Below are 25,447 nucleotides of genomic sequence, written 5' to 3' on the forward strand. Positions count from 1 at the left end.
AATGATAAATTTCTGAATGCAAAATACCTCAATAGGTCGCCTCGCTCATCTTTTCATTCTCCAAGGTGCACGCAGCTCTCCTCGACGGATGCGCGTTTTTTGGTTAGGATTACGCAACTCTGCCATTGTCCCTTCCGCATAGCCGCAGAAACGTCTGGGCAGTTTTACGCGCCTCCGTCGTGCCACCTTGAACGAGAGCAAATCTCAGTTGAATTATCTCCGGCGCCGGCGTCGCCAGGCGGCGGTGGCGCGGAAAATTTGTCGAATTTCGCGCTGCTTTCGTACAGCTCCTTTGTTCCTGCGGAGACGCGGGAAGCTCGGAGCGCACCGCCGCCACCGCCGCCGCCGCCGCCGCCGCCGCCGCCGCCGCCGCCGCTCCGCTCCTCTCCGGCCGGTCCATACCGGAGGCACACGGTGGGTGCCCTGTCTCCACGCCAGTGAATGACGTAGCGTAGGTACTCCTGGCCGATCTGCACGGCCGCGTTCTCGCGTTCTTCGCTAGCTCGCGTTAGCTTGGCTAGAGATCGCGCGAGTAGAAGTACACACGCTCTCGTCGGCGTCGGCGGCAGCGGCGCATGCGCTGGCGCGACCGCGCGTCGCGACTCGACTCGACTCGACTCGGCCCGACTCCGGCTCCGGCTCCGCTTCTCGGCTCTCCGCGGCTCTCGCCCTCCCCGCCAAGGTGCATGCATGCATTCTATGCGGCGTGCACCGCATTAGATGCATTTCTAAGTCGCGCCGCAATAAATCGCAGAAATATCGAAGTCGAGGCCCCGGTACGGTCGCGCGCGCCTCACCGAAAGAGCTCGCGAGCTGTGCCGTCGAAACGAGATATTCGCGCGCGTGCTCGCGCGATACCGATCGCCGAAAGGGAGAGACGCAGCCTGGTGGAGAGGGGCAGGGGGAGCCCGGGGAGATAAGGCGGGAGAGAATCGAAAAAGAGAGCGAGGGCAAAGAGAGAAAGAGAGATAGAGAAAGATAGATAGAGAGAGAGAGAGAGAGAGAGAGAGAGGGAGAGAGAGAGAGAGAGAGAGAGAGAAAGAGAGAGAAAGAAAGAGGAAAAGAGAGAGAGAGAGAGAGAGAGAGAGAGAGAGGGTGGAGGCGGAGGAGACGAGCGGGCGGAGGTGGAGAGCTCGAGCTCGTTGATAAAGATCGAGAGATATATAGACGATTTCAGTGACGCGCTCCCGCGCATCAAGAGGAGCCTTCTTCTGCTCTCTCTCTCGTGTGCGCGCGAGCCAGTCGGAAAAACCGCACGAAAGAGACGCCCGCCGGGACGAGTGTATCGGTGCTTCTCTCTCTCTCTGGCCCTCGGCCGTACACGAGCGGCAGGAACGGAAAGGGCCCGGCGAAAACGGAGGAACCACCGCCGGAGTCCACTCTGACCCGCAGCGTTCGCTCGGATACTCAACTGCTCCTCGAAAGCCCGAAGTCTCTTGGTGGCCAGTGTGTGAGTGTGCGCGTCTACGCGAATTATCATACCGGTCGACCGCCGCCGCGCGCGTCCACGCTCGCATGTACTACGCGCGCACGCACGCACGCACGCACGCAATATACGCACGTGCGAGTCGCCGGAGCCATCCGGAACACCCGGTCTTCGAGTCCCTCCTCTCGTGCCCTGCCGATCTCCTCGTGGGACGCGGTTCGCGGATAGTGAGAAAATCGGTTTCCCGGTCTTCTCGGTGGATTTCCGGTCAGCGGCGGCGGCACCTTCGGGGAAATTCGGTCCCCGTCGAAAGAGCTCGGTGAGAGAGAGAGAGAGAGAGAGAGAGAGAGAGAGAGAGAGAGAGAGAGAGAGAGAGAGAGAGAGAGAGAGAGAGTGGGAGGGAGAGGGGGGAGAGAGAGACGGCAGGAGTTGTGTCATCGATTATCGATCGCCGAGTCGCGCGAGTTTCGAGTTGCTCGAAACACTGAGCATCGGGGAATATTCGTACGATTTCGACGCGCCGTTTTCAACGAGAGAGAGCGAGATTGCCACGACGACGACGACGACTCGCGTGCGCCGAGTCCTCCGATAATCCGCATCCGGCTGGCGTTGCGAATCGCCGACACGCCGCAATTGCGATCACGCGCTTATCCAATTCTCCCAAGACGAGAGCGATGTGCGAATAAAGAATCAACGGTGCCGCCTCGCCCGTAGCGAACTCGATTGGCCGAACGATCCGATTAGATCCTACCCTGTCCAGTGGGACATTCGATAGAGAAGAAAAGGGACGAAAGAAGGCAGAGAGAGAGAGAGAGAGAGAGAGAGAGAGAGAGAGAGAGAGAGAGAAAGAGAGAGAGAAAAAGGGAGAGAGAGAGAGAGAGAGAAAAAAGTAAGAGAATTCTCACAAGACCGGAGGACGGATTTACGGCGGAAAGTCGATACGCAAAATGCGGGGGTGAGCGGCGCGGCGGGAAGCGCGGAAAATCGGTCGGCAGCCTCGGAAAACTCGGTTTCTCGCCCATTAGCACGGTCCTGAGGCGCGTTTTCGCCGCGGTGGCACGGGCGCGGCACACGCGAAAAATCTGCGCCTCTTCATAGGGAGGCCGCGGTTTTCCTGCGACGCAGCGGAGTCGGGAGATCACGCGGCCGTCGTCGCGTCGGCGGTGTCGTCTTCGGCGCGACGTGCAGTGCGAGCGCGAGAAGCCGCCAAGGCGCGATCGTCGGCCGTCTCTCGTGGCGCGACAAGCGAGACGGTAAAACGCGAAATCCATCGACGAGGACGAGAAGGAGAAGTAGCAGCAGCAGCAGCAGCAGCAGCAGCAGCAGCAGAAGGAGAAGCAGCTACCCGTGCGTCGATCCGCGTGTCATCGATCGGGATCCACGCGTTCCCGTGCGCGGAAGAGAGTCGCGCGCGAGCGCGCGCGCGCGCGTGCGCTCGGCCGCCCGGCCGGCCCGCTCGCTCGCTCGATCGGCCGATCGATCGCGAAAGTGAGACGCACGGTGAGACGGAAATCGTCCTCGAGAAGAAAAGTGGGTGACGCGCGGAAACGGGAGGCGCGACTCGGCCTAGGATGTCGGATGAACTGGAGAAACAGCGGCCGGCTGCTGCGTCGAGTGCAGGAGGATGCTGATGACGACGAAGACGAAGACGACGAGGACGACGAGGCCGAGGACGACGACGATAAGGATGACGATCGCGGCGCTCTTGACGAAGGAGTCTTGAGAAACACGTTGGACTCTGCGAAACTTGGGCTACTGTTTCCACGGAGGTAGGTAAGGTACAGGAGAGAGAGAGAGAGAGAGTGAGTGAGAGAGAGTGAGTGAGAGAGAGAGAGAGAGAGAGAGAGGCCGCGCCGCACGGCTAAATCGAATGACTCGGCTCTACGACGCTCTTAATATGTCTGCTATCGCTCTATCGACGCCGAAGGGGACGCCCGCGAGGCGGAAATGAGCCGCCGCTGGCGAGAGAAACGTCTTTTTGCGATATCTCGCAGAGTATTCGCGAGCGACGAAAACGTAAAGTCCAAGGGAAAGAAAAGGATCGAGAAGAATAAGACGTCCGGTCTGAGAGACGCGCGCTGAGATCTGATTGAATCTTAATACGATGCGAGATCGTATTAAGATTCAATCGGCGGGAATTTTCGTACAACATTTGCTGGAAGTCAAATTGATTCAATAAGGAATGCGGTTAAATTTAATTGACAAGACATAAGAATCGGACGATTCAATCCAATCCAGCGATTCAATTTAATTATCCGAATCGATAATGTGAAATAGTTATTACAATTATTTAATTATGTATCACGTGTGTTAGATTAATTTGGAGACTACGCGACAAATAGCGTCGGATACTGCGTGCGTGCATGCGTGTGCTTGTTTTATATATATATATATATATGTATATATATATATATATATATATGCACGCAAGCTTTACGCTCGGATAATATCCCGGCCAATATATGCACGATCTACCACCCTATCGTTCTATTATTACGAATCGAATCTACTATTCGCAAAAAGCCACCTCGTATCGCCGGCGTCTCGCTTCGATGGATTTTCTCTAATGCCTCGACCTCTAACAACCATGCTATGTTCCTTGCTTGCAGAGGCTACACCGGGTACACACGCTTTGCAACGCGCGAAACCGAACTCAGCAAAAAACAAAAAACTAAAACAAAAACAAGCTACTAACAAAACGCCGAAAGACGGTGGCGGAACGAAAGACGGAAAAGAGAGAGAGAGAGAGGGAGAGAAAGTTGGAGAGGGAGAGAAAGTGGGAGAGGGAGAGAAAAAGAGAAAGTGGTAAAGAGAGAGAGAGAGAGAGAGAGAGAGAGAGAGAGAGAGAGAGAGAGAGAGAGAGAGAGGGAAAAGAAAGAACACAAAGCGGGAAGAATAAAACAAAGAGAAAAAAAGAAAAACGAGTCGATTGCGCACGTCGGGAAAAATTGCCCACGCCGGGAATTCGCCGCGCGCCTCCCGCCCTCCTTCCACCGCCGTCTTTCTCGTCTCCACGAAATTCGCTTCGAAATCCCGCAGCCTGTCTCGCTATCGGGTGCTGTTGCTGGTGTTGCTGCTGTCCTGCCGCCCCGGCTTCCTCGACGAACATGCCGAGAGTGTCGACGTAGCTACCTCGAAAACCGACGAGGTATCGAGGATCGACCGTAGACAATCCGTGGCAGGGTCATGCGGAACGATCGATCGAATAGGTGCTAGCGCGAGGAGGGCGGGAGGGGGCGGCGGTGGTGGTGTACGGGGAAATAGCAGGAGGGTTGGTGTGAGGTTTGGGATGCGGGGGAAGGAGGATGAGTGGGTGGGCGGCCAAGGGGCGAGCGGGGACGGGGTGGTTGCGGTGGTGATTAGTTGCAGTGTTTTGGAAAACAATGCGCGGAATTTCAACGGCGATAAATAATAAAGGACAAATAAAGTGTATCGGGCCACGGTGAAGTGAGTGCGTGTCAATAAATAATTGGCGGCGTACGTATTGCGCGTTCGCGCGTCGAATGAAAGCGGAGACGGGTTGGGGAAAAAAGGAAAAAAAAAAGAGAGAGCGCGAGAGGAGAAAAGGAAAATCTCACGCTCCCCGGAAATATGCGACGCCCCCCGCGGTGCTGTTGCGCTGTCCCGCTATTTTGCCACCGCCGCTTTTTCTTTGTCACTCCCGGAGCTTTTCACGAGGGGAAAATTGCGGGGTAACGAGGAAGCGTTTGTTTCGGCGTGTATAACGTATCGCGCATGACACGCTTCGATAAATCATTCCGTTTGTCGCTCCGACTCCGCGGAAATTGTAGATATTTTTTCTAAACAGATAATTATAGATATTTCAGACAGTATACTACTTTAGAAATGTATGTATAACATATACACACACACACACACACACACATACACACATACTTGTATACGCATGTTACAATGACTGCATTGAAAATCTCGTAATCGATAATCGGGCGACACACGCGTTCCTGTGTGTGTGTGTGTGTGTGCGTGTGCGCGCATAACACCGTCCGTTTCCCATACAGAATCCGGGAGGAAAGCACGCTGCGCGCTTCCTTTCCCGCTGGAAAGCGCGAATAAACGAGTTCTTCCCCGGCAACGGTCCATGAGAACGATGATGTTACAATTACAATAGCGCGTTTCCAGAAGATACATTCACCGACCCTACCTACCGACGCGCGTCATCCTTTGATTCGATCTTTAAACACAGCCCTTAAACAGGTTCAACCCATCTTTGAGACACGTCTGCCGGAGGGAAGACGAAATATAATGCTCACACGGAACGGTAAGAAAGCGAGTGAGAGAAAGAAAGAGAGGGAGAGAGAGAGAGAGGGAGGGAGGGAGAGTGAGCGAGTCAATAAGAGAGTGGCGAGGAAGGGTAGGAGGGGGGGGGGAGGAGAAAAGACGGAGAGAGCGAGAGAGCCGCTAAAAAGTAGAAAAATCCTGGACACCGTGGATGCTCGCCCCTTTTCTGACCCCCCACCTGGCGTTCGCGAGGACCCCGTGCGAGATGGGCCATCCCTCTCCCGTCCGGGGCCCTTCTGCCCCCCTTTTTTAAGGCGGCCAGCTGCGAGGTCAGTTTTCGACGAGCGCGCGGCGTATTAAGATGTTACGCACAAAATTTGTCATCGCCTACCGGTCATCGTTTTCGCGCATTTCACGAAATTAGAAGTTCGGTGTGTCCCCCGGTCAGTCCCCGGCCACGTGCTCGATGGCGAGGCACGGACGTCGGGAAAAGGCAGAAACGGCGGCAAAAAAAGGGAAAGAGAGAGAAGAGCGCGCGGCCGCGCAGCGCGTCGCGAGAGCACCGGCTGGATCGCTTCTGCAGTGATGAACGCGTGATGGATATTAAATGGACGCACGGTACGCATCGACAGATTAATTCCATTTACGAGGTGCTGCTTTTGACCAGGGAGGTTTTAACAAATATATGAGTTACGCTCGACGCGGGCGCGCGAGAATGAACGAGCGAACGAGCGAGCGAGCGCACTCAACTAAAAATACTCGCGAATCACTTTTCGGCGCTTTATCCTCGCCCGCGGCTGTTCGCCGACGAATATCGGGATCGATTATAGACTGTCGATTTCTGTGTGTGTACGTGTCTCTTTATCTATATGTGTGTATGTGTGTAAATATATACATTATATATATATATATATATATATATATATTCATTCGACTTCGGCACGTCGTCGAATAATTCGCGCGTAAAATTAATTCGATCCCGATATCCTCGTCGAATTGACGCAAAGAGAAGCAGCTTGGATATTTTTGAATCGCGCTCGACCGCCAAGAAATTACGCTGCAACAAATTTTTTTCTTTCTACTTCTTTCTTCTCCCCCCCTCTCTCTCTCTCTCTCTCTCTCTCTCTCTCTCTCTCTCTCTCTGTATCGCAGAGCGCGTTTCGCGGCGCGGAACGCGCGTTTCCTCTCGTCGAGAGACCGGTTGAAACCGTACCGCGCTTATCCCGGTAACGTTAACGCGCCGCTCACCAAATTCCCGGATAATGATAAGCTTAAATTTCCCCATTTAAACGCGGCATGTCTGATGATGTTGCGCCGTTTGTTAACGGCAAAAATATATCTCGCGTTTCAATTAGAGAACGATGCGACGAACGAATGCGATGCGACGCGATGCGCACCAGCGCGACAATTCGTACGAATCGGGGGGGGGGGTGGCCGAACGTCGGCCCTCTCCTCTCGCGCGTGTGTATGTGTGTGTGCGTGTGTGTGTGTGTGTGTGTGTGTGTGAGAGAGAGAGAGAGAGAAAGAGTGTGTGTACGATGTACATTCGACGCCCAGTGATTTCATGTTATCGGACACGGCCTCCGATACTTCTCCGATTCTCCTTCGTCTCGCTCCATCTCGCCCACGCTCTCTCACCTCTGTTGGTCCTTCCTCCTTCTCTTCCTCCTCCTGCTCCTCGTCCTGCGCTTCCTCCTCGCAGCCGCCGCCGTCGCCGCCGCCGCCGCCGCCCGAATAATTAATTGCAAATAGTCCGAATCCGATGGAAGTGGACGCGAGCAAAGGACGAAGGGGGCAGACAGGGAGAGGAGAGAGTTCGTCATGCCAGCAGCCGCCCTTTCGATCCTTTCGAGCCGAGTCGAGGCACGGCCTGACGTTTAATTTCGCTAATTTCTTTTCTCCCGTTCGAATTATTCGCGGTACGACGCTTCGTCCCCGACGTAAGGGTCGCTCCTACTGTCCCGGGCTCATCCCCTTACATTTTCTTTCTCCCCGAGTGCGCGAGGAGAGATCCTCGGCGCGAGAAAGGTGGAAGGAAAGAGGGAGCGCGCCGGCCTGCCATGAGAATGAGGGCCGGAAAAATAATTACACCGCGCGCGCCGAAGAATACGCGCAGTATTCTCTCGTAGACGAATGCCGCCGCAGAAAAACAGAAGGACGATCCCTTTGGAGTCCGTTCTCTCAGCCCGCTCCTCGTAACCGCCGCGACCTCAATAACGATAGTTTGTCGTTTTCTCCGGTTGAATGTCGAGATGGCATAAGCAGCGAGAAAATCGGGAGACGCGCTTCAGTAGCCCCCGAATACATTTCTCCGAATAAAATTGCACGCAACGGGTAGAGCTTGACTCGAGTTGGAGTAATTTTTCACTCGTGCCGAGCTCGTGCCGAGCGATTTCTTCGCTCCGACTCCGACGAGCAAATCTCTCGCTTCCGCCCGAAGTCGAAGAATGAATCCGATTGCACTGCGCCGTCTCCTCTGCAACACACAGCTTCAACGATTGAAATATTCACTCGCGTGAACTCCCACTCGGTCGGAGCGGGATCTCGCTGCGAGAAATTTCGAGTACTCTGATAAATTTCTGAAGGCACCCGCTAGCCAATCGCTCGGTCTGCGGGTCCAGGTGTCTAAGGTAGGTGTGAGAAACGCGAAGCGAGATAGCGACTTTTGAGACAAAGAGATCGCGAGTTTTCAAACTCTCCTCGCGGAGAGAGAGAGAGAGAGAGAGAGAGAGGGAGAGAGAGAGAGAGAGAGAGAGAGCGACGCGAAAGACTTTTCGTCCGCGTCGACGCGATGGATCGCGCGGTGTAAATTCGCGTCGCGAAGGTTGCGCGTTAACGAGGAGGCTCCTCGGCTGCATCGTGCAATCGTGCGGAGCGATTTCGTCGCGCCGCCGTTGAGAGATAAGGCGCGAAAAGTATGATAATAATTTATGGTATCCCCCTGGTGACGGACGTAACTATTTTCGGAAACAGAAGGACGATGAAGCGAGTACCATTTCGTTAGGAAACACATAGCGGCAGCGGATTGAAACAGGATTATCGCCAAGGAAAAAAGGCGCGAGGTGTGTACGCGAGCGCGTCTTTAACTCGAGTCGATCCGCCGCCGCACCAAAGTTTATTATCCGGCGTTTTATCCGTTTATATGCGAATAATGTAATTCAAAAAATGCTTAACCAATTAAATGAATCTCAAATTGAATAAAATGGGAGGTCCGGCTGGACGGTATATAAAATGTTCATAAAGCCGCAGAAATTTAATACTACACGAATTTCTCGATAAAATGCAAGGGCTGTTTTGTTTTGCTGCGAAATGTAATAGGCAAATAAACTCGATGAAAAATCTAATTACGAGCCAAAAAAAATAAAAAAAGACGGGAAAAAGAGCGATATGGCGCGATGGAATATGAGAAATAAAATGGGTATTCAGCTACCAATTTGTCAACGCGGATCAGAGGCGCGGAGACTTTCTTTTTCACGAGATTCTCTATTATCCTTACGACAGATAATCCGACCTCGGCCAATCGTGAGCCGGAAATTGGACTTTTTCGTTCCTTCTGCTAAGATAAAAACTTTCTTTTTGTTCGCTCTCTTATCTCTCGCTAAAGTTCAAGTAGCCAGATAACTATCGCTCCCCTATAATCTGAATAACGAGATCCGCCATGTGAAATTCCGGTCGGCCGATGTTTCGTAAAAAAAAAAAAAAAAAAAAAAAAAAAAATAAATGAGAGATATACTGGGAGTGAAAAAACGAGAAAGAGAGGAAAAAATAAAAACGAAAACCACCCCTGCGCGCGCGATCGATTCGCTACCGTTTCATATGTACAATGTAGTTTTTGATTGTACTCAGTTATGAAAAAAGAGATATCCGCCCCAAAGTCATTTCAATTGCGCGTTATTGATCAAAACAATGGAAGAGCCATGTAACGAATGGAGAAGAAGGGTGAGAGGGGTAACCTAAAGGGACAAAAAGAGAGGGTGTATACGTGTGTACGTGTGTACGTGTGAGGGAAAGAGAGACAGAGAGAGAGAGAGAGAGAGAGAGAGAGAAAGAGAAAAAGAGAGAACGGGGGAAGGAGTAAAAGGGAAAGAGCCGGAGGTGGAAAGGGGTCGGGGAGGGGGGGAATACATAGAGGGTGGACCGCCGCTGACGAAAGATGGCGTAAAAATGGAGGGTGAAAAATGTGGAAAGGGCGAGCCTCAACCTTCGCAGCTCTCTAACGTAGCTGCTCTCAATCTCTCCCTCTTTCTCGCTTCCTTTTGGGCGTTCCGGTGGGAATACGCCTACCGAAAGGCGCTGGAAGATTTCGAAATTTCGCAGGTGGCATCCCTAGGGCACGCGCGGCAACTTTTTAAGGCGATTTCCATTAGCGCGTCGAAGAGGGATGTTCGTTGTTTAATGCCGCGAATCGCGAGTGAAAATATCTTAAGAGCATCGATCTTCGCCGCCGACCGAGAAAGAGACGGACGGGATCGCCTCTTTAAACGCGCGACTCCTGCCGCGAAACGACGATCGCGTCGCGGCGGCACCGACGACGACGACGACGACGACGGCGACGACGACGACGACGACGACGGCGATCGCGTTTCGCGAACATTATTCCCAGGTCGAGCGCGATTTTCTCGCCACGCGAGGATTGCGTCTCAGCGGAGTAATTCAATTCGCGACTGCGTTCTCGCTCCTCTAAAATATCCAAATCGACAAAAAGCAGGAATCCTGCACGTATATGCTATTTTCACGCGAAGCGACATCCGTTTCGCAACGCGGCAAACAGCGGGTTAATTTCGACTCATCGATCAACCTGTCGACCAGATCAACGCGCATTCGGCGACGCTAGAAAAGTCCGCTCCTCGTCGTTCAGCCAACTTTTCCACTGCGATAGAATAGAGATAGATAGAGAGAGAGAGAGAGAGAGAGAGAGAGAGAGAGGGGAAGAGAGAGAAAGAGAGAGGGAAAAAGACCGACCAACAGGGGCGGACGGAAGCGCGGAAGGTCTAATTTTACGGATTTTCTTGCATTCCGAATAATTCAAGGCTGCGACCAGGGCCGATACAGGCGGGCGGGGCGGGGCGGGGGGCCCGAGGAGGCGGGCACCAAAGTTAAAACAAACATTTTTGCGCGTGTGAGCTTCGGCCATAAAGCTCTCCGCCCGGCCAAATGCATCGGTCGGCGGTTGCATAACACTCTAGAATAGCCGCAGAAAATGGTGGACCTTCTCTCTCCTATCTTTTTCTTTTTTAAACCCTGCCGAGCGCGCTAGCCGCTGGGGCAATGCGAAAACGAGAGAGAGAGAGAGAGAGAGAGAGAGAGAGAGAGAGAGAAGGAGAGGGAGAGAGAACGAGTATGTTTCGCAACTGATTTGTCCGTTCGAGGACAATTCGTCCATCGATCGCGCGCGGATCCACGAGCTGTGAGCGTCCCTGTCGGGGTAACGGTATTAATTAAATTTCACTACGTGTGTAATTAAAACACGCGTAAAATACGCGCTTTTCCTTTGCAGCCTTGACGCGCCGTCGCGCCGTGATTTCATGTCGAACGTACGAGGACTTTAAAACTACGTCTTTTGCCAAATGCCGTGGCGCAGTCGTTGCGAAACCAACGACGAGTTTCGTTCTACTTGTTATAAAAGATGAACAAAGTATATATTTAACTGCGTAAACGAGCGGGTGCATCGGGGCGCCGACGTCTATGCAAAACGAGCGAGACCGGTTAACGAAGATCGGGCACGTGGAAAATCACGCTGACGAGAGAGCAGCGGCAGACATTCTCGAGCAGAGAGAGAGAGAGAGAGAGAGAGAGAGAGAGAGAGAGAGAGAGAGAGAGAGAAAGATCTTGAAAAGGTCGGAGCAATTAAAATTATTTATTAAAGGACACCACCCCAAAATAAATAGAGAAAACGCGGGAGGGCGCCGATGGAAAGGTGCGATCCGATTAAAATCTAATTTTTCACGGATACTCTCTTAATTAAAACATTAAATTGATTGCGGCGTGAGGTCGTGACGACGACGGGGTAGCTGCGGGACGGCGAGTGCCGGTGTGGGTTGGGGAACGACGGGGGTGGTGGTGTCTTCTCAAGGCACAGCGAAGTGACGAGAAAGAGAAGGAGCGAGGTGGCAGTCGGGGAGGTTCGTGCTAAAATAAATGAAAATGAAATCAATTATAAAACTGTTTGAGGAGCCTCCGAGAAATAGGCAGTACTCGATAGACGGACGGACAGACGGACAGACGGACAGACGGACGGACGGACGGACGGACGGACGGACGGACGGATGGATGGATGGATGGATGGATGGCTGGCTGGATGAATGGGTGGGTGGATGGGTGGACCAGGGGAGGTCGATCTTGAATTTTCTTAATTAAAAATCCACAGACTTTGCTTTCAATTAAAAACAAGCGCGCGCCGTGCGTCTCCTCCGCGCCGCGGAAATTCTTCCGGCGCTTCGCTCCTCCTCCGTTCTCGCGGTGCGCCAATAATTGAAGTGCCGATAAATCGCACACATCTGACGCCGCTTGTGATCCGCTGATAACGCGTATTGCATCGTGCCACGCGATCCGCACCGGAAGATGTTAAAAGACCCAACTTCTCTCTCTCTCTCTCTCTCTCTCTCTCTCTCTCTCTCTCTCTCTCTCTCTCTCTCTCTCTCTCTCGCTCTCTCGCTCTCTCGCTCTCTCCTCTCCTCCTCTTGATGCCTCTCCTCCTCGCTTCAACCTCACTCTTGCTCTTAACGGCGAAATAAAAGGCAAAGATAAAACTCGTCAGCGGGCAAAGTTTTCGCGATGATCCTTTTTTCGGCGACGGAAAGAGAGGACGCTCTCGCGCCTGCTCTCTCTAATCTCCTCCGAGATTCTCGCGGCGCGCGAAGACGTCGGGCCGATTTATGATCCTCCTAAATCTCGTCCGCCTCCCTGTCAGCCTCCCCGCGTGTCGCTCTTTTGTCTCGGCGCACTTTTGCACTTTTAAAACTTTCTTCGCCGCGGAGAATCTCATTATAAGAGCGCGAGCGAGCAAGCGACGGCGACGGCGACGGCGACGACGACTCCGCCGCGGCCGCGCGCTCCGCTCCGCTCCGCGCGATAAGGAACGGAGTTGGCGCGCGCGCGGCGTGCTTTACGCCGGGCAGTTTGAAACATCGCTGGATCTTACAACCGCCTTCTCCTCCTAGCGGCCGGGGTTCCGCCGCGCCCGACTTTGCCGCGACTTAATCAGCGCGCTGCTACTTTATAGATAAACAAAGTTAACGCGCCTTAAAGAGCCCGGCGTGCCGCCGGCAAGAGAGCCGTGCGGCCGGCCGCTCGTCGCGACGCGAATCGCCGACGAACGAACACCTAGACGATCGGCACGACTCGCGTCGCTGAGAAGAGAATCGCCAGGCCGCTTGGACGAGGCGACGACGCACAAAACGCCCGGGTAATTATTATTTTTTGCAACGGGAGCAGCGCGGCGCGGCGGCGGGTGCGCCGATTCTTCGGGTCGCTCGCATTCTTCGTAGATATTCCGGGGCGGACAATGGCGCCCCTTAAGTCCTCTCGCTCTCCTTTTTTCGGCCCCTTTCCGCCCCTTTTGTTCCCGTTGCCGAAAACAGACCAGAACACGCGCGCACAAAGGGAGGAGGGGCGAACAATGAGGCCCGGCGACGATGACCTCGAGAGAGGAGGAGGAGGTGCGCGCCGAAATATAGCGCCCGCGACTTACTTAACTCAGCCGCGGCCGAGCGATATGTAACTATTCGCGAATTGCCGAAGCCGCTTTACGAAGCTGCGGGCGAAACGCGCGCGCGAATCGCCGCGGAGCAACGACAAAGGCGCAGAGAACGCCGACGCGTTATACGTTACACCGTGGCACAGCGAACAGAGGCATTACGTAAAATCGTGCAAATATTACCCGTCAAATAAAATTCCGTCCGGTGCGTGATTATTTGAGGAACACAGGATAAATATTTAAAAATTACGCGATCCCGCTCGCAAACGCGCCATCTGCATAGCCTTGTGTACAGGCGCGTGAGAGTTCGTGTATTAAACATAATTACCGCGTTAGCTGCATTTTTGCCGTATCGCGCCAATTATTAATGAAAATTATATATGAAACTTTATCAAAGAAAAAATATTTATATATAAAACCTTCAACGCGCGTAGAAACGGGCAAACGGGCGAGGGAAGTTGACTGACCAGCTCGTCTCTTTAAACACGAGAGAGCGTTAATACGAGTGATTTTCGGTAGGAAACCAGGAAGGTGGGAGGAGAGAGCGAGAGAGAAGGAGACACGTGTTACGTGCTCCGACACGTTAATCTTTATTCAAGATTGCACCTTACCCGGCCGATTCATTCTCTGACCAGGTCGCAGCTGCTCTCTCGGTAGATCGCGGCATATGCCGCGGTGATCTGCGGCTCGCTCGTTCAGCTCTTCCGATTATCCACGTGTTACGTGCGCGGAGGATGGACATCTGGCCCATCTGCAACGCTTAATAAACGGATTGTCCTCTCTCTCTCTCTCTCTTTCTGGCGCAGAAGTCGTGCTTCCTTCTCGCGTTCGCGGCCACGATCGCTCGGTCACGCGATTCCCAAGAACGTCGAAAAATTCGCCCACGGACGGAGAGCCTCGAGAATACCGTGAGCGCGAGCGAGTGAGTCGTGCGATTCAGCCTCGAAAAATCTGGGTCACCATCGTCGCTCGTGCCGGCGGCCTCGACGAAGGACGAATCGCGTGCAAAAACACTCGAGTCGGAGGTGGGCAAGCCCGCGCCTATTTTCGGTCGAATGAGACGTTGAACACGCCGACGAGCAGTTTATTCGCCGTTTCTTAAGCCGGCGAAAGAGCATCCCGGCCGATGGAGGAAAAGAATGAAAGAAGGAAGGAAGAAAGGAAGGAAGGAAGGAAGGAAGAAAGGAAGGCAGGCAGGAAGGAAGGAAGGAAGGAAGGAAGGAAAGAAAGAAAGAAAGAAAGAAGGAAGGAAGAATCTCTCTCGCGTCAGAGCGAAGCGCGTTAGCAGAGAGTCGCGAGATCGAGCCGAAAGTCGCGGCACGATGGACTCGTGCGCTCGCGATTGATCGTCCGCGAGCGCGATTAGCCGCTCGCTCGCGGCTCTCGTCGTCGGGTGAGCACGGGTCGGCGGAGGGAACATTGACCTTCGCCGTAGTCGTTCACAAGCGGAATGGAAATACTCCGGAGAGAAGGCAGCCAGCTCTCCGTTCGAGCGGGCTCGGGACGAGATTCATGGCTGAATCGGCCGCAAATTGCGGTGAAAAAGGCGAAAGTTGGCCGGTGTAACTTTCTTCTTCTCGGCCGAGACAGCGAGACAGAGAGACCGCGAGAAAAAGAGAGAACACGGGAGGAGGAGAGGACGAGGGCGAGGGAAAGAGATGTCGAGGGAGAATGGTAGGTTCCGCGATTTTTGTTTTCATTTGATTACCCTCCAACGGTGAGCCCTTCGCGATCCGTCCGCACCCGGAGGGGGTGCGAAGCGCGGGAGCGGTGACGGCGGTTACGGTGAGCGAAGCAGGGAACCGTTCGTTCGTTCGTTCGTTCGTTCGTTCGTTCGTTCGTTCGTTCGTTCGTTCGTTCGTTCAGTTCAGTCGGTGCCGCTTTCGTAGAACTTCGCGAAATAACTTTGCGGGTGCGGCGGCCGCCGCTGCCGCTGCCGTCGCCGCCGCCGCCGTCGCCGCCGCCGCCGCCATGAGATCCCCGTTATTTTCTCGAGGTGGGAATCGATAGGGCCACCTACATACGCCGGACGTGCGGCAGCGGCAGCGGCAGCGGCGGTGGCGGTCGTCACGCTAGGTTGGGTTAGGTTAAGCTCGAGCGCTTAGCCCGATAGCAGCAGCAACGGCGGCGAGCCGGCTGATGCGCTAGGTGTTTACATCGCGGAAGGCCACCGCACCGGTGGCGAGGAGAGGAGCCCAGGTGCCATGACCTAGGACGAAAAAGGAGGCGCCTAGAGAAGATCGTTTCTCACAGCTCGACCCGCGCCTCCCGCCGCGCTCGTTTCCTCATCAACGTCGAGGGATTACTTTCTCATTTAGATTTTATCTCGCGTCTACCACCACTGCCGCCTTCGCCGCTGCTCCTCCGCCACCCCCGCGCGTCCTCGTCGCCGGCTCTACCCGGCCGTTCTGACGCGATCTTCTGCTTCTCTTTCAGCTTGTCTCTCTTATGTTCATCCCCGCCGACCATTCCTCGATTCCTTCTCGCGGTCGGGTCCTTTGTTTTTACTAATTACCCAGGACGTCAGCCATCGACCTCTCCCCCTGCGCGCCCACCCTCCACCCCGTTCTCGCCGTCACGACTACTCCTCCGCCGATCATTAGGCGACTAGCCAAGAGGGTGTCCTCCCACGAATCGCACCGACCCTCCGGCGAGTGCGAGGGAGAGAGAGAGAGAGAGAGAGAGACAGAGAGACAGAGAGAGAGAGAGAGAGAGAGAGAGAGAGAGAGAGAGAGAGAGAGAGAGAGAGAGAGAGGACGTCCTCGATCCTCTCTCGAGTTTTCGTCCCGCTTACGGATAAGCGAATCGATCCGTGCCGTGACGAAACGCGCACGTTGACCGGGAGCATCTTTTTGATTAGATCACAGAGAGAAAGAAGGAGAGAGAGAGAGAGAGAGAGAGAGAGAGAGAGAGAGAGAGAGAAAGAGAGAGAGAGAGAGAGAGAGAGAGAGGCGAAAGAAGCCGAGTTCTACCGTTTGACTTCAAGCGCTTTCCATTTCTTTCTATTCGATTGAGAACGTCCGTACGAGAAGGCGATCTCGATAGATAGATAGATATTATTAAAATGAAAAACGAAAAATTCAATATTCTTCAAGGTGGCGTGAAATTTGACCAATCAGCTGACGAGATTTTTCAATAAATACACACACAAAAAAGAAGGCGTTGCCAGACGTCAATAGAAACCCTGAATGCCTCAAAGAAAGAGAGAGAGAGAGAGAGAGAGAGAGAGAGAGAGAGAGAGAGAGAGAGAGAGAGAGAGAGAGAGAGAGAGAGAGAGAGAGAGAGAGAGAGAGAGAGAGAGAGAGAGAGAGAGAGAGAGAGAGAGAGTCTCATATCCCGCGATTTTCACTATCGGTCGACGGAAATTCGGCGGAATTCTCAGGGTTTAACGTAGAAGCGAACGTCGGGCTTACCACCGGGTTACGACGTACGTCGCGCGTTTGGTTGATGCTGGCTGCAGCTGGCGCGGCAAAAAATGAACTGCGATTGTTTTATCGCCCCTCTGGCCACCCGATGGTCAACCGGTCTTTCTCCTCTCATTATTATGATTACTACCCGATGGCGATGGGTCGATTCTACAATGAGGGTAAAGGGTGGAAAAAAACACGGATTCATCCCCTTGTCCGGAGTCAGCCGGTCCTACCTACCTACCTACCTACCTACCTACCTACCAACCTATCTATCTACCCAACGCGAATCATCTACCTGGGTCCTCTCGATTGGAGAAACTCCTGTCCTGCCGCGTCCGCGCGCGCGCGCCGGATGGAGGCGACGAAATCCAATTTTTTCCCTTTTATCGAACCCTCCGCTCTGCGGGCTACCCCTGTTCCTCGAAAGTAGCCCGTCGCGATGCGCCACATGCCCGGTCGCCGTTGGCCGTTCGCGTATATGCAAATTTCGCCCGGCGCATTGTGTCTGTCTTGCCCCTTGCCCCTCTCCGCGCGCGCGCGCGTCTCCACAAAAGATCCAGGTCAAACTTTCGTACGGTTAGGAATTTTTATTTTTCGATCGGGTGAAACAACAAAGCGACTCACCCCGTACGCGCGTACGGCGCGACCAAGGCTCGCGCGCGAGGGACAGGGGGAGGGTATGGGACGCGGGGAGGAAAGAGAGCAGCGGGACGGCAGCGAGCGGTGCACCTTTCGGGTCTCGCGCGCGCGTAACGGTCGAGAGAGCCAGTGTCGCCCTAAGACAATCGATACAATTACGAGGAACCGCCGGCGACGGAAGAGGGAGACGGAAAGGATCTCGTCTGCGGGATCCCTCTTTTTCAGTCGCGGCCACCCTTCCGCCGCGGTGCCCGCCCTTTCGAGCGCCGCGTCTTCCTGCGGAAGGAGCGGTTCGCGTTCGCGGCGGTTGACGCGCCGCCGCGCCGGCAGGGCGACGAGAAAGAGGCGACAGCTTCTTCGAGATAAACGACCGACACGCCGGAATCCGACTGCCTCGATTACGCGACGCTTTTATCCGGCCGCGATAGCTGAATCTAAGTTTCGCTTCCGCATTGGACTGCGAATTTCCGCGTACTTCGAAGGATCGATGGAGAATTTCAGAGGGTGGTAACACTATACAGGCGTAATACAATGTAATGTAAAATAATGTGTACAGTATAATACGGGCGCGCGCGCGCGGTACAATATAATATGATATAATGTAATAATAATAATAATAATAATAATAATACATATCGCTCGTGGAAAGTAAAAATAAAAGTTCCACGCGGCTGGGGGAAGCTATGGCGAGACGATAAAATGTTAATTTTAAATAATTCCCGAATGAGTGCCTCTCCTCTCTCAAGCGTGAGAGCATTGGCGCAAGTGGCAGTAACAATTTGCAGCGTCACAGGCTAGGGCGGCCTGATACACTGCGCGCGGTGTTATACCTCGAGATTCTCCCTATCGATCCTGCAAGTTCGACAGTACTTGCAGCTGGATTAATGCGCAACGAAAATTTCGAAGCGGCTGACTTTTTATTTTCCGCCCCGGAGGGCGCACGTCGATGTCGCGTGTCTGCACACGACGCGATATTATTTTTATCGATTTACAAGCGTGCGATTCACACATTCGAATTTCAGCTGGTAATTTTCGTCGGTAAACAGGCAAATGCAGTTTTCAATTTTGACGTTACATTTTATCGAATATTTTGTTTGTCGCGTCGCGTCGCGGAGAGTCTCGGCGCGATGCATGAAACACGATCGCGACGGGCAAATTGAAAATACGACGGTCGCGGCACCCCTCTTCCTCTTCCTCTTTCACCCCCCCTCCCCGAGCCTCAGCCCCTGCCCCTGCTTCCTCCCTCCCTCCCTCCCCCCCCGACCCTGCGGCAGATCGATTCCGGGGACCCCGCATCATATGCAACGAAATCATACCTCGACGCGTAGTCTGCACGGTCGTAATAAGATCCAGCCTCTCTATCGACGAAAGGCTCGCGCTAGGGAATGCCGCTGGAGAATTTCCAGAGGCGAGGCACGCCGATCTGGGGGCGGCCGAGCAACCCCCGTGGAAGCGCGATGGAGCGAGCTGCGGTCAGCGCTAGGATTCGAAATACGATGGTGTACGTATTCGGTTACGTCGCGTACGCAATGCCGTTGTGTTAACCTTATTGTCACGGCGGTACCGAAGCATGTAAAGCCGCACGGACGCCTCCAAATTGTTATTGCATGCGACAGACAGAGACGGGTCAAGCCGATCGACGTGCCTGGCAAGTCGTCGGACTCCTCGGCGGGGTAAAAGTCGCAGCGACGGCGGACTTGCGATCGACTCGACAGAGAGCTCCCTCTCTCTCTCTCTCTCTCTCGCTCTCTCTTTCTCTGCTCCCGGTCGCGCGAAATCGCTCTCCAAATTTCTCTCAGGGTGGAATCCCACTGGGAAAGTAACCGAAGGCAGAGTGGCTTTTCGCTCGTGCTAATATTTTCACCCGAGATCGAAGAGTGAATCGCCGTCACGGCAGCGAATATTGACTCCAATCGACGGAAACACTCACACTCGCACTCCCACTGAGCGAGAATTCACCCCGAGCTCGAGTGCGTGATCTCGCTCGCTTTCGGCGAGAGACCTTGCTCCGCGAAACTTGGAGAGTAGCCGGAATGAATCGGCAGCCTGTCGGGGCCTCGCCGGGATTGCCGTGAGACGACGAGGAAAATTCGTGAGAAAAGAAGGACACGCGAGCGACACCTCTCGAGAGATGGATTGAAAAATTCGTCGGGGGAAAAGAGGAGTGCGGTGTTTTCAGACCGCGCCTGAAATTCGCGGCGAGGCTGCTGAACGGCGAGGGAGGGAGGGAGGGAGGGACGCTTGTCTCCCGCGATACTTTCCACGGTGTATCTCTTCGCCTCGTATCTACCCGCTGTAAACTACGATGGGGTGTGCTGTGGTCAGTGCCGCGCGATTCGAAATACACGATGAACGTGAACTCCATTCTGGCGTGTACGCAACAACGGCGTGCTAACCTTACTGTCACGCCGGGGCCAAAGGGATGTAAAGCCACGATAACGCCTCCAAATCGTTATTGGGTAGCGACAGAGAGAAGCCACCCCTCATCGTTTACCAGCCGCTCTATGGCTCCTGGAATGGAGTGTTGGAGATACTACGCGAAGGCCGTCGCGACTTTAACTATCGTTAAATCGCGTAAAACCTGTAATTGAATACTCGAGCACGATCGTGGGGGGGGGGGCCCCCTCCGCACGCGCGCTCGCTCCGACAACGTCGTTGCCGTCGATCCCTTCTCAGGAGAGCAACGCGAATCGATCCGGAGAGTAGTAACCCGACGTATTTCGTAAATATCGATCTCGCAAATTGTCCGAGTTGGCCGCAGCTTAGCAGCAACTTGCGGCGCGTCTCAAACTCCCCGGCGGAAGACGTCTTCCCCTTTAACAAGAAGAAGTTTCAGCGGCGCATTATCGTCGGCTTACCACGACTATTTATCACTAGTTAATTATCAGGAATGCAGATTGCGCGAATGAGCAAAGTGAGCAAAAATAGCAAGCAGAAAGAAAGGAAAAGAGTCCAATTGGACGACGAAACGATCGAAACGAGTAGACCGGCTTCGCTCTCGCGGAGATCCCGCGTCGCGTCCGTTCTCTTTTTTCTCTTTCTCCTTCTCTCGACGCTTGCCGGGCAAAGTAGACGACGGACGACGACGACGAGGAGGGCGAGGGCGAGAGCGAGAGCCAGAGCCAGCGACAATGTCGACGACGGGGTAGCCGAGGAAAAACGAGAGACGGCGAGTCGTCTCTCTTGCCTGGCTAATTCCCGCGACGAAATTATCCAAATCGCATTCTCGCATTCTCGCACCCCCTCGGACGGGACGTGTCAACGCGATCGTTTTCGTAGAGCGACCGGCGGCCGCCGCTGGCCATGAAAATTTATCCGGATTCGGGAGAGAGCGAGAGAGCCCGGCGTTGGCCGGTTATCGTCATTACAAACGGTCTGCGCGACGTACATGGCGTCATCCACCTGACGCCTCGGTGCGCCTAGCCGCGCAGCGCCGCGCGCGCGCACCGAGCTCGGGCTCGGCCGCGCGCACAGCGCACAGCGCAGCAACGCACACACACGGCGGCGTAGCGCAGAGCGCGCGTCGCGCGCGCGCGCGCACACTCACACACGCGCACACGATGCACCCTCCTCCTCCTCCTCCTCCTTCTCCTCCTCCTCTTCCTCGTGTGCGTGCGTGCGTGCGTGCGTGCGTGCGTGCGTGCGTACATGCGTGCGTTTCGTACGTGCGCGCGCGCGAGTGTGTGTAGCAGCGCGGGAGGGAGCGGGAGTGGCGAGAGGGAGAAGGCGAAAGAGGACGGCGCGCGTCCGAGTAACCGAGCGAACTCGCCGGTTCGTGGGTCCGAGCGGGCGGCTCGGAAAGAGAAAGCGAGACGGCGAGAGGGCGCGGAAAGAGCGTGGGAAAGAGAGGAGATGTAGGCGAGGGAGAGCGAGAGAGAGAGAGAGAGAGAGAACACGGCGAACGGACGGATGGACGGACGGACGGACGGACGGACGGACGGACGGACGAACGGACGGACGGACGGACGAACGGACGTACGAGCGGACGAACGAGCGTGCGGGTGGGTGAACGTGCGAGAGCGCGAGCGGTGGCGCAGGCAGGGAGCCGCGTCGAGGGAGCGAGATGGAACGCGGGTGGAGGGCCAGCGCACGTCCGAGAGAGGGTTGGTGGCTCGCTTCGGCACGGTTTAGGCGGCGGGCGGCGTGTGGTGCAATAGAGGCGGCGAGGAGGTGAGGTGGGGGTGCCCGGCACGGGGCCACGGCGCAGTTGCTACTCAGACACGGGGATGCTCGCAATGCCTCTATCAAAGGTTACCGAAATCCTGCGGAAATATCCGCGCGAACGCGGCGGGCCGTGCCGTGACGACTCGGTGGAGACGCGTGCCGCGGTCGCGGAGGTGCTCGTACGCGAGAAATTACGAACGAAAGACCGGGCCCGCGTCGCGTAATAGTCGCCGCGTGTACGCGACGAGAGAAAGGAGGGACCGGGAACACGGCTTCTCCGCGCGCGCGGGCTTTCCCCCGGGGGACGCGAGCCGTCGAGAGAGCGCGACGTTGTGCGCGGTCGTTGAGAGCGAGGGACGTAAGGAACGATCTGCGGAGAAAGAGAAAGGGAGACGCGCGGAGAGAGCGAGAGAGGGCTAGAGAGAGAGAGAGAGAGATCGCAGAGGGAGAAGGAAGAGGAGGAGGAGGAGGAGGAGGAGGAGGAAGCAGGAGCAGGCTCCAAAGTCCTTTCTACCCAAGATCGCCACCCCGCGACGTGCCAGCAGACACTGCCGACTCGCGAGGAGCACGTGGGGGAGAAAAGTCCGGGAAAGCAGCGAGGATGGAGAGAGCGCGGCGAGATAGAAAGAGGGAGAGGGAGAAAGGACGTGAGACAGGGAGCTTACGAGGGCGCGAGGAGGACGGAGGCAGCGTCCCGACGCGTCTTACCACGACGCGCAAGGAGCGACGCCGCGCGCCTCTCTAGAAGGGGAAAGAGAGAAGGTGGAGGGGGCGGGCGAGGACGCCACGGCGGGGGTGGCAAAGACGCTCATTCGTTCCTCGAGTCACGTGGCCCCCTTCTTATACCGAAGGTTTTTCCTTTCGTCGAGCGGGAGATTCGAACGGCCTTAGACCGACGCCGACTCAGACTCGGGGGTTGCCCCGTACGTAGGGTGGGTGCGACCATCGACGATGGGCCAGATTCGCGGCGCGCGGTCACCGCAGCGAGTGGCTCGATCTCTCACCACTTGGAGCTCGCATCGCATTTTTTATTCAATACCCGGTATGAAAATCGGCTTTGAGCCGCGTCTCTCACGGTATGAGGGTGTAACGCCGAACAACCCCTTCGGAGGGGGGTTGTTCACGGTGAGACACCTTGAATATATGCTGTAGATTCTTTCTTTTCCGATTGTTTCATCGTTTATTAATAATAGTTCGTTAATAGTATTTCGGATTTTTCTTACACTTTTCCTTTCTTTTTTTTTTTTCATATTTTGTTTCTTTTTTCCTCGTTTCATCGTACGCATGTCGACCGCGTTCACTCAAAATGGTCGTCTTCGGTCGTCAAAGTGAAGATGAAGGGGGATGCTGACTCTCTCACACACACACACACACACACACGCACGCACGCACGAGTGGCAAATCGAAGCAGAATCTGCCATGATCGATACACTCTCTCGTCGCTCTCTCGTACGCTTCTCGGTCCCTCCTCAACCGTCCGAAATTCCGACGCTAACCGTAACCGCATCCGTCGTTCCGTGTATAAAATGAGAGATAAAATGAAACGAAATGAAAAGCACTAAACGTCGCGTTAAAACAATCGCTAAGAACAATCGCTAAAACGACGCTCGGCGGGTCCGTTCGCGGTGGGGACACCGCGAACAGGAGCCGCCGCTGCCGTTGATCGCGACGTCGTTTCGACGACGATCGATCCTAACAAAAGGACGCTCCGGCGGGCTTTTCTGTTTCAGACGCGTCGCACTGTGTTGTTATGTGTTGTCATAGTTATTTCATTGAAAAATTAATTTCGCCGTTTCCGAAACACGCACCGATTTCTGTCTGTGAAACACAAGTCTGAACAACTCCTCTTAAGTTTTGCCGAAAGGACTTAGATAATTTAGAGAAGCTAAAAAGAAACACTTTCGAGCGATCCTGATTTCGAAATTACGACGAGTGAGAAGACGACGATTAAGAAGAAAAAGGAGAGAATACAGAAAATCAAGAAAATAGCACGAAAAAAGCACCAAAAAAAGAGAAGAAACGAAATTTAAATAAAAGCATTGCCTTAAAGAGAAGAAGAGTACACCTACACTGTCGAAGGAACAAACGAGAGACACAGGGGGGAGAGAAACAAACAAACAAAAAAAAATAACACTTTAGACGCCTACAAAGTAAATTGTAAAGATATGACTAAAGTATATTTTTAACAAGTTTTGAGAAACTTTAGATTTTAAACGTAAATTTTAAAAGCGAAAAATGAAAAAAAACGATGAAATTCTTAATAACTAAAAATGTGATCTAAAAGTCGTTGCTACCAAGAGAAGCCTTATGTCCTTGTTTCAGTTAGTTCGGTTCCAAACGTAAGTACCCCACAACTACAACTAACTGTCGATGTCGATAAACCTTTTGCATGGCATGCTTTACAGCGGAGCTTTTACCCTGCTCGTCTGTCTCTCTCTCTCTCTCTCTCTCTCTCTCTTTACATTCGGCTCTGATCTCGGCCCGCGAAGTCGCCCCCGCTCGAGAGAGGGTGTCGCCATGTCCACGGGAAGCCCCCGTGGCCAACGGGGCATTCTCTCCAGCGGATCTCTCTCATCTCCACTCCTCGTCTCGTCTCGCCTCGTCTCCTCTCCTCTATGCTCTCTCGTAGCGTCGAACTCGCGATTCGTCGCGAGTTCTCGCGACTCGACCACGAGAGGAGAGCAAGAAGAGAGAGAGAGAGAGAGAGAGAGAGAGAGAGAGAGAGAGAGAGAGAGAGATAGAGAGAGAGAGAGAGACGGAGAGAGAGACGGAGAAGCGGCGCGCGACTTTGCGCCTCGGCGAGGATCTGTCGTGTTGTTTAGCGGCGGAACCGTAAACGGAACGATAAATCTTCGAACGGCCGCCACTTAAACCGTATCGTGCAAATAACATTACGTCCAAAGGCAACTGTTTTACAAGTTACCGTAATGACAGCCCTCGGTGGGTCGCGCGGGCGCGCGGCACCACCTTAACAACGGCCGCTATAAAACTTAGCTGGCGTAATGCATACTTTCGCGCGGCCCGTGCGCGCGGCTTGCTCTCGCCTACCCACCACCGGCTTGCTCTTTGCGAGAGGGAAAGAGAGTCCTCTTCTCTTTCTCTTTCTCTCGTGCTCGCTCGTGCTCACTCTCGCAACCGGGCCGCCGCGGCTTATTACGGTAAAACAGTTAAACGCGAAAGTGTCCGTAATAATAGCGACTACCGTAATGCCTACTGTTACTCGTAGAATCGCTGTTATGTATATCATCATTATAATTCGCGGATTATTAAGTAGTGCGCGCCACGAGGCTTAATGGCCGCGGCCTGCCTGTCGCGGGACGAGCCTCGGAACGGACGCGCGGAACTCGAGTCTCCAACACCCGCTTGACAGCCAGTTGAGCCTCGTGTGAACGTGTGAAAAGCTCGTGTCGCGACTTTATTTCGCCGGCGCGGCTGTTAATCGCGCGACTGACCGGCGGAAGAATTCAAATCTACGCGTCTCGCGTCTCCTTCCGGCCGCGCTCTCTCAGCCCGTCCTCCGACGTTTCGATCGTCGTCGTCGTCGTCGTCGTCGTCCGAACGCCGACGAATCGAGAACGAACTTGCAAAAACTTGTGGGGGCGGTGACGTTCGCCGCGTCTGAGGGAATTTCCTTTGCCAACGCGAACATTTCCTCCGCGCGATCGTCCCGGTGTCGCTCGGTCGTCGGCTCGAGGAAAACGGGCGGAAAAGCGCGAAAACGCAGCCGGGCGAAGAGCCGCAAATGGCGCGGCCTCGAGACAAAGAACGCGCGGGTACGCGCGGAATCATTCCATTTCCCGAGTTCGATGACGCAGCCCCGGGTCCGGTGCCAGGCCCGGGAGCTCCAACGATGATCAAGGCTGATGCGGG

General features: G+C 54.5%; 1 protein-coding gene and 1 long non-coding RNA gene across 5 annotated transcripts in view; one reads left to right on the top strand and one right to left on the bottom strand.

Annotated features, from left to right (window-relative positions):
* Positions 1-25,447, bottom strand: part of LOC112588211 (uncharacterized) — a 63,658-nt gene that overhangs the window by 35,321 nt on the left and 2,890 nt on the right. The window contains exons 1-2 of one of the 2 annotated variants that reach the window (XR_003112665.1): positions 403-877; positions 28-186 (exon numbers count right to left, since the gene is read on the bottom strand). This is a non-coding gene — a long non-coding RNA (uncharacterized LOC112588211). Of the gene's footprint in view, positions 1-27; positions 187-402; positions 878-25,447 lie in introns of those variants that run through there. The other variant, XR_003112666.1, reaches the window with a different exon arrangement.
* Positions 1,822-25,447, top strand: part of LOC105185407 (cytochrome b-c1 complex subunit 6-like) — a 37,843-nt gene continuing 14,217 nt past the window's right edge. Inside the window, exons 1-2 of one of the 3 annotated variants that reach the window (XM_025297257.1) lie at positions 1,822-3,195; positions 4,036-4,194. In XM_025297257.1, coding sequence (XP_025153042.1) covers positions 3,005-3,195; positions 4,036-4,120 — 276 coding nt within the window. In that variant the 5' untranslated portion in view covers positions 1,822-3,004 and the 3' untranslated portion in view covers positions 4,121-4,194. Of the gene's footprint in view, positions 3,196-4,035; positions 4,195-21,568; positions 21,664-23,307; positions 23,917-25,447 lie in introns of those variants that run through there. The other 2 variants (XR_003112663.1, XM_025297258.1) reach the window with 2 other exon arrangements.

The sequence above is a fragment of the Harpegnathos saltator genome, unplaced genomic scaffold, assembly GCF_003227715.2.
Source record: "Harpegnathos saltator strain DR-91 unplaced genomic scaffold, Hsal_v8.6 scaffold174, whole genome shotgun sequence".
NCBI classification, from domain to species: domain Eukaryota; kingdom Metazoa; phylum Arthropoda; class Insecta; order Hymenoptera; family Formicidae; genus Harpegnathos; species Harpegnathos saltator.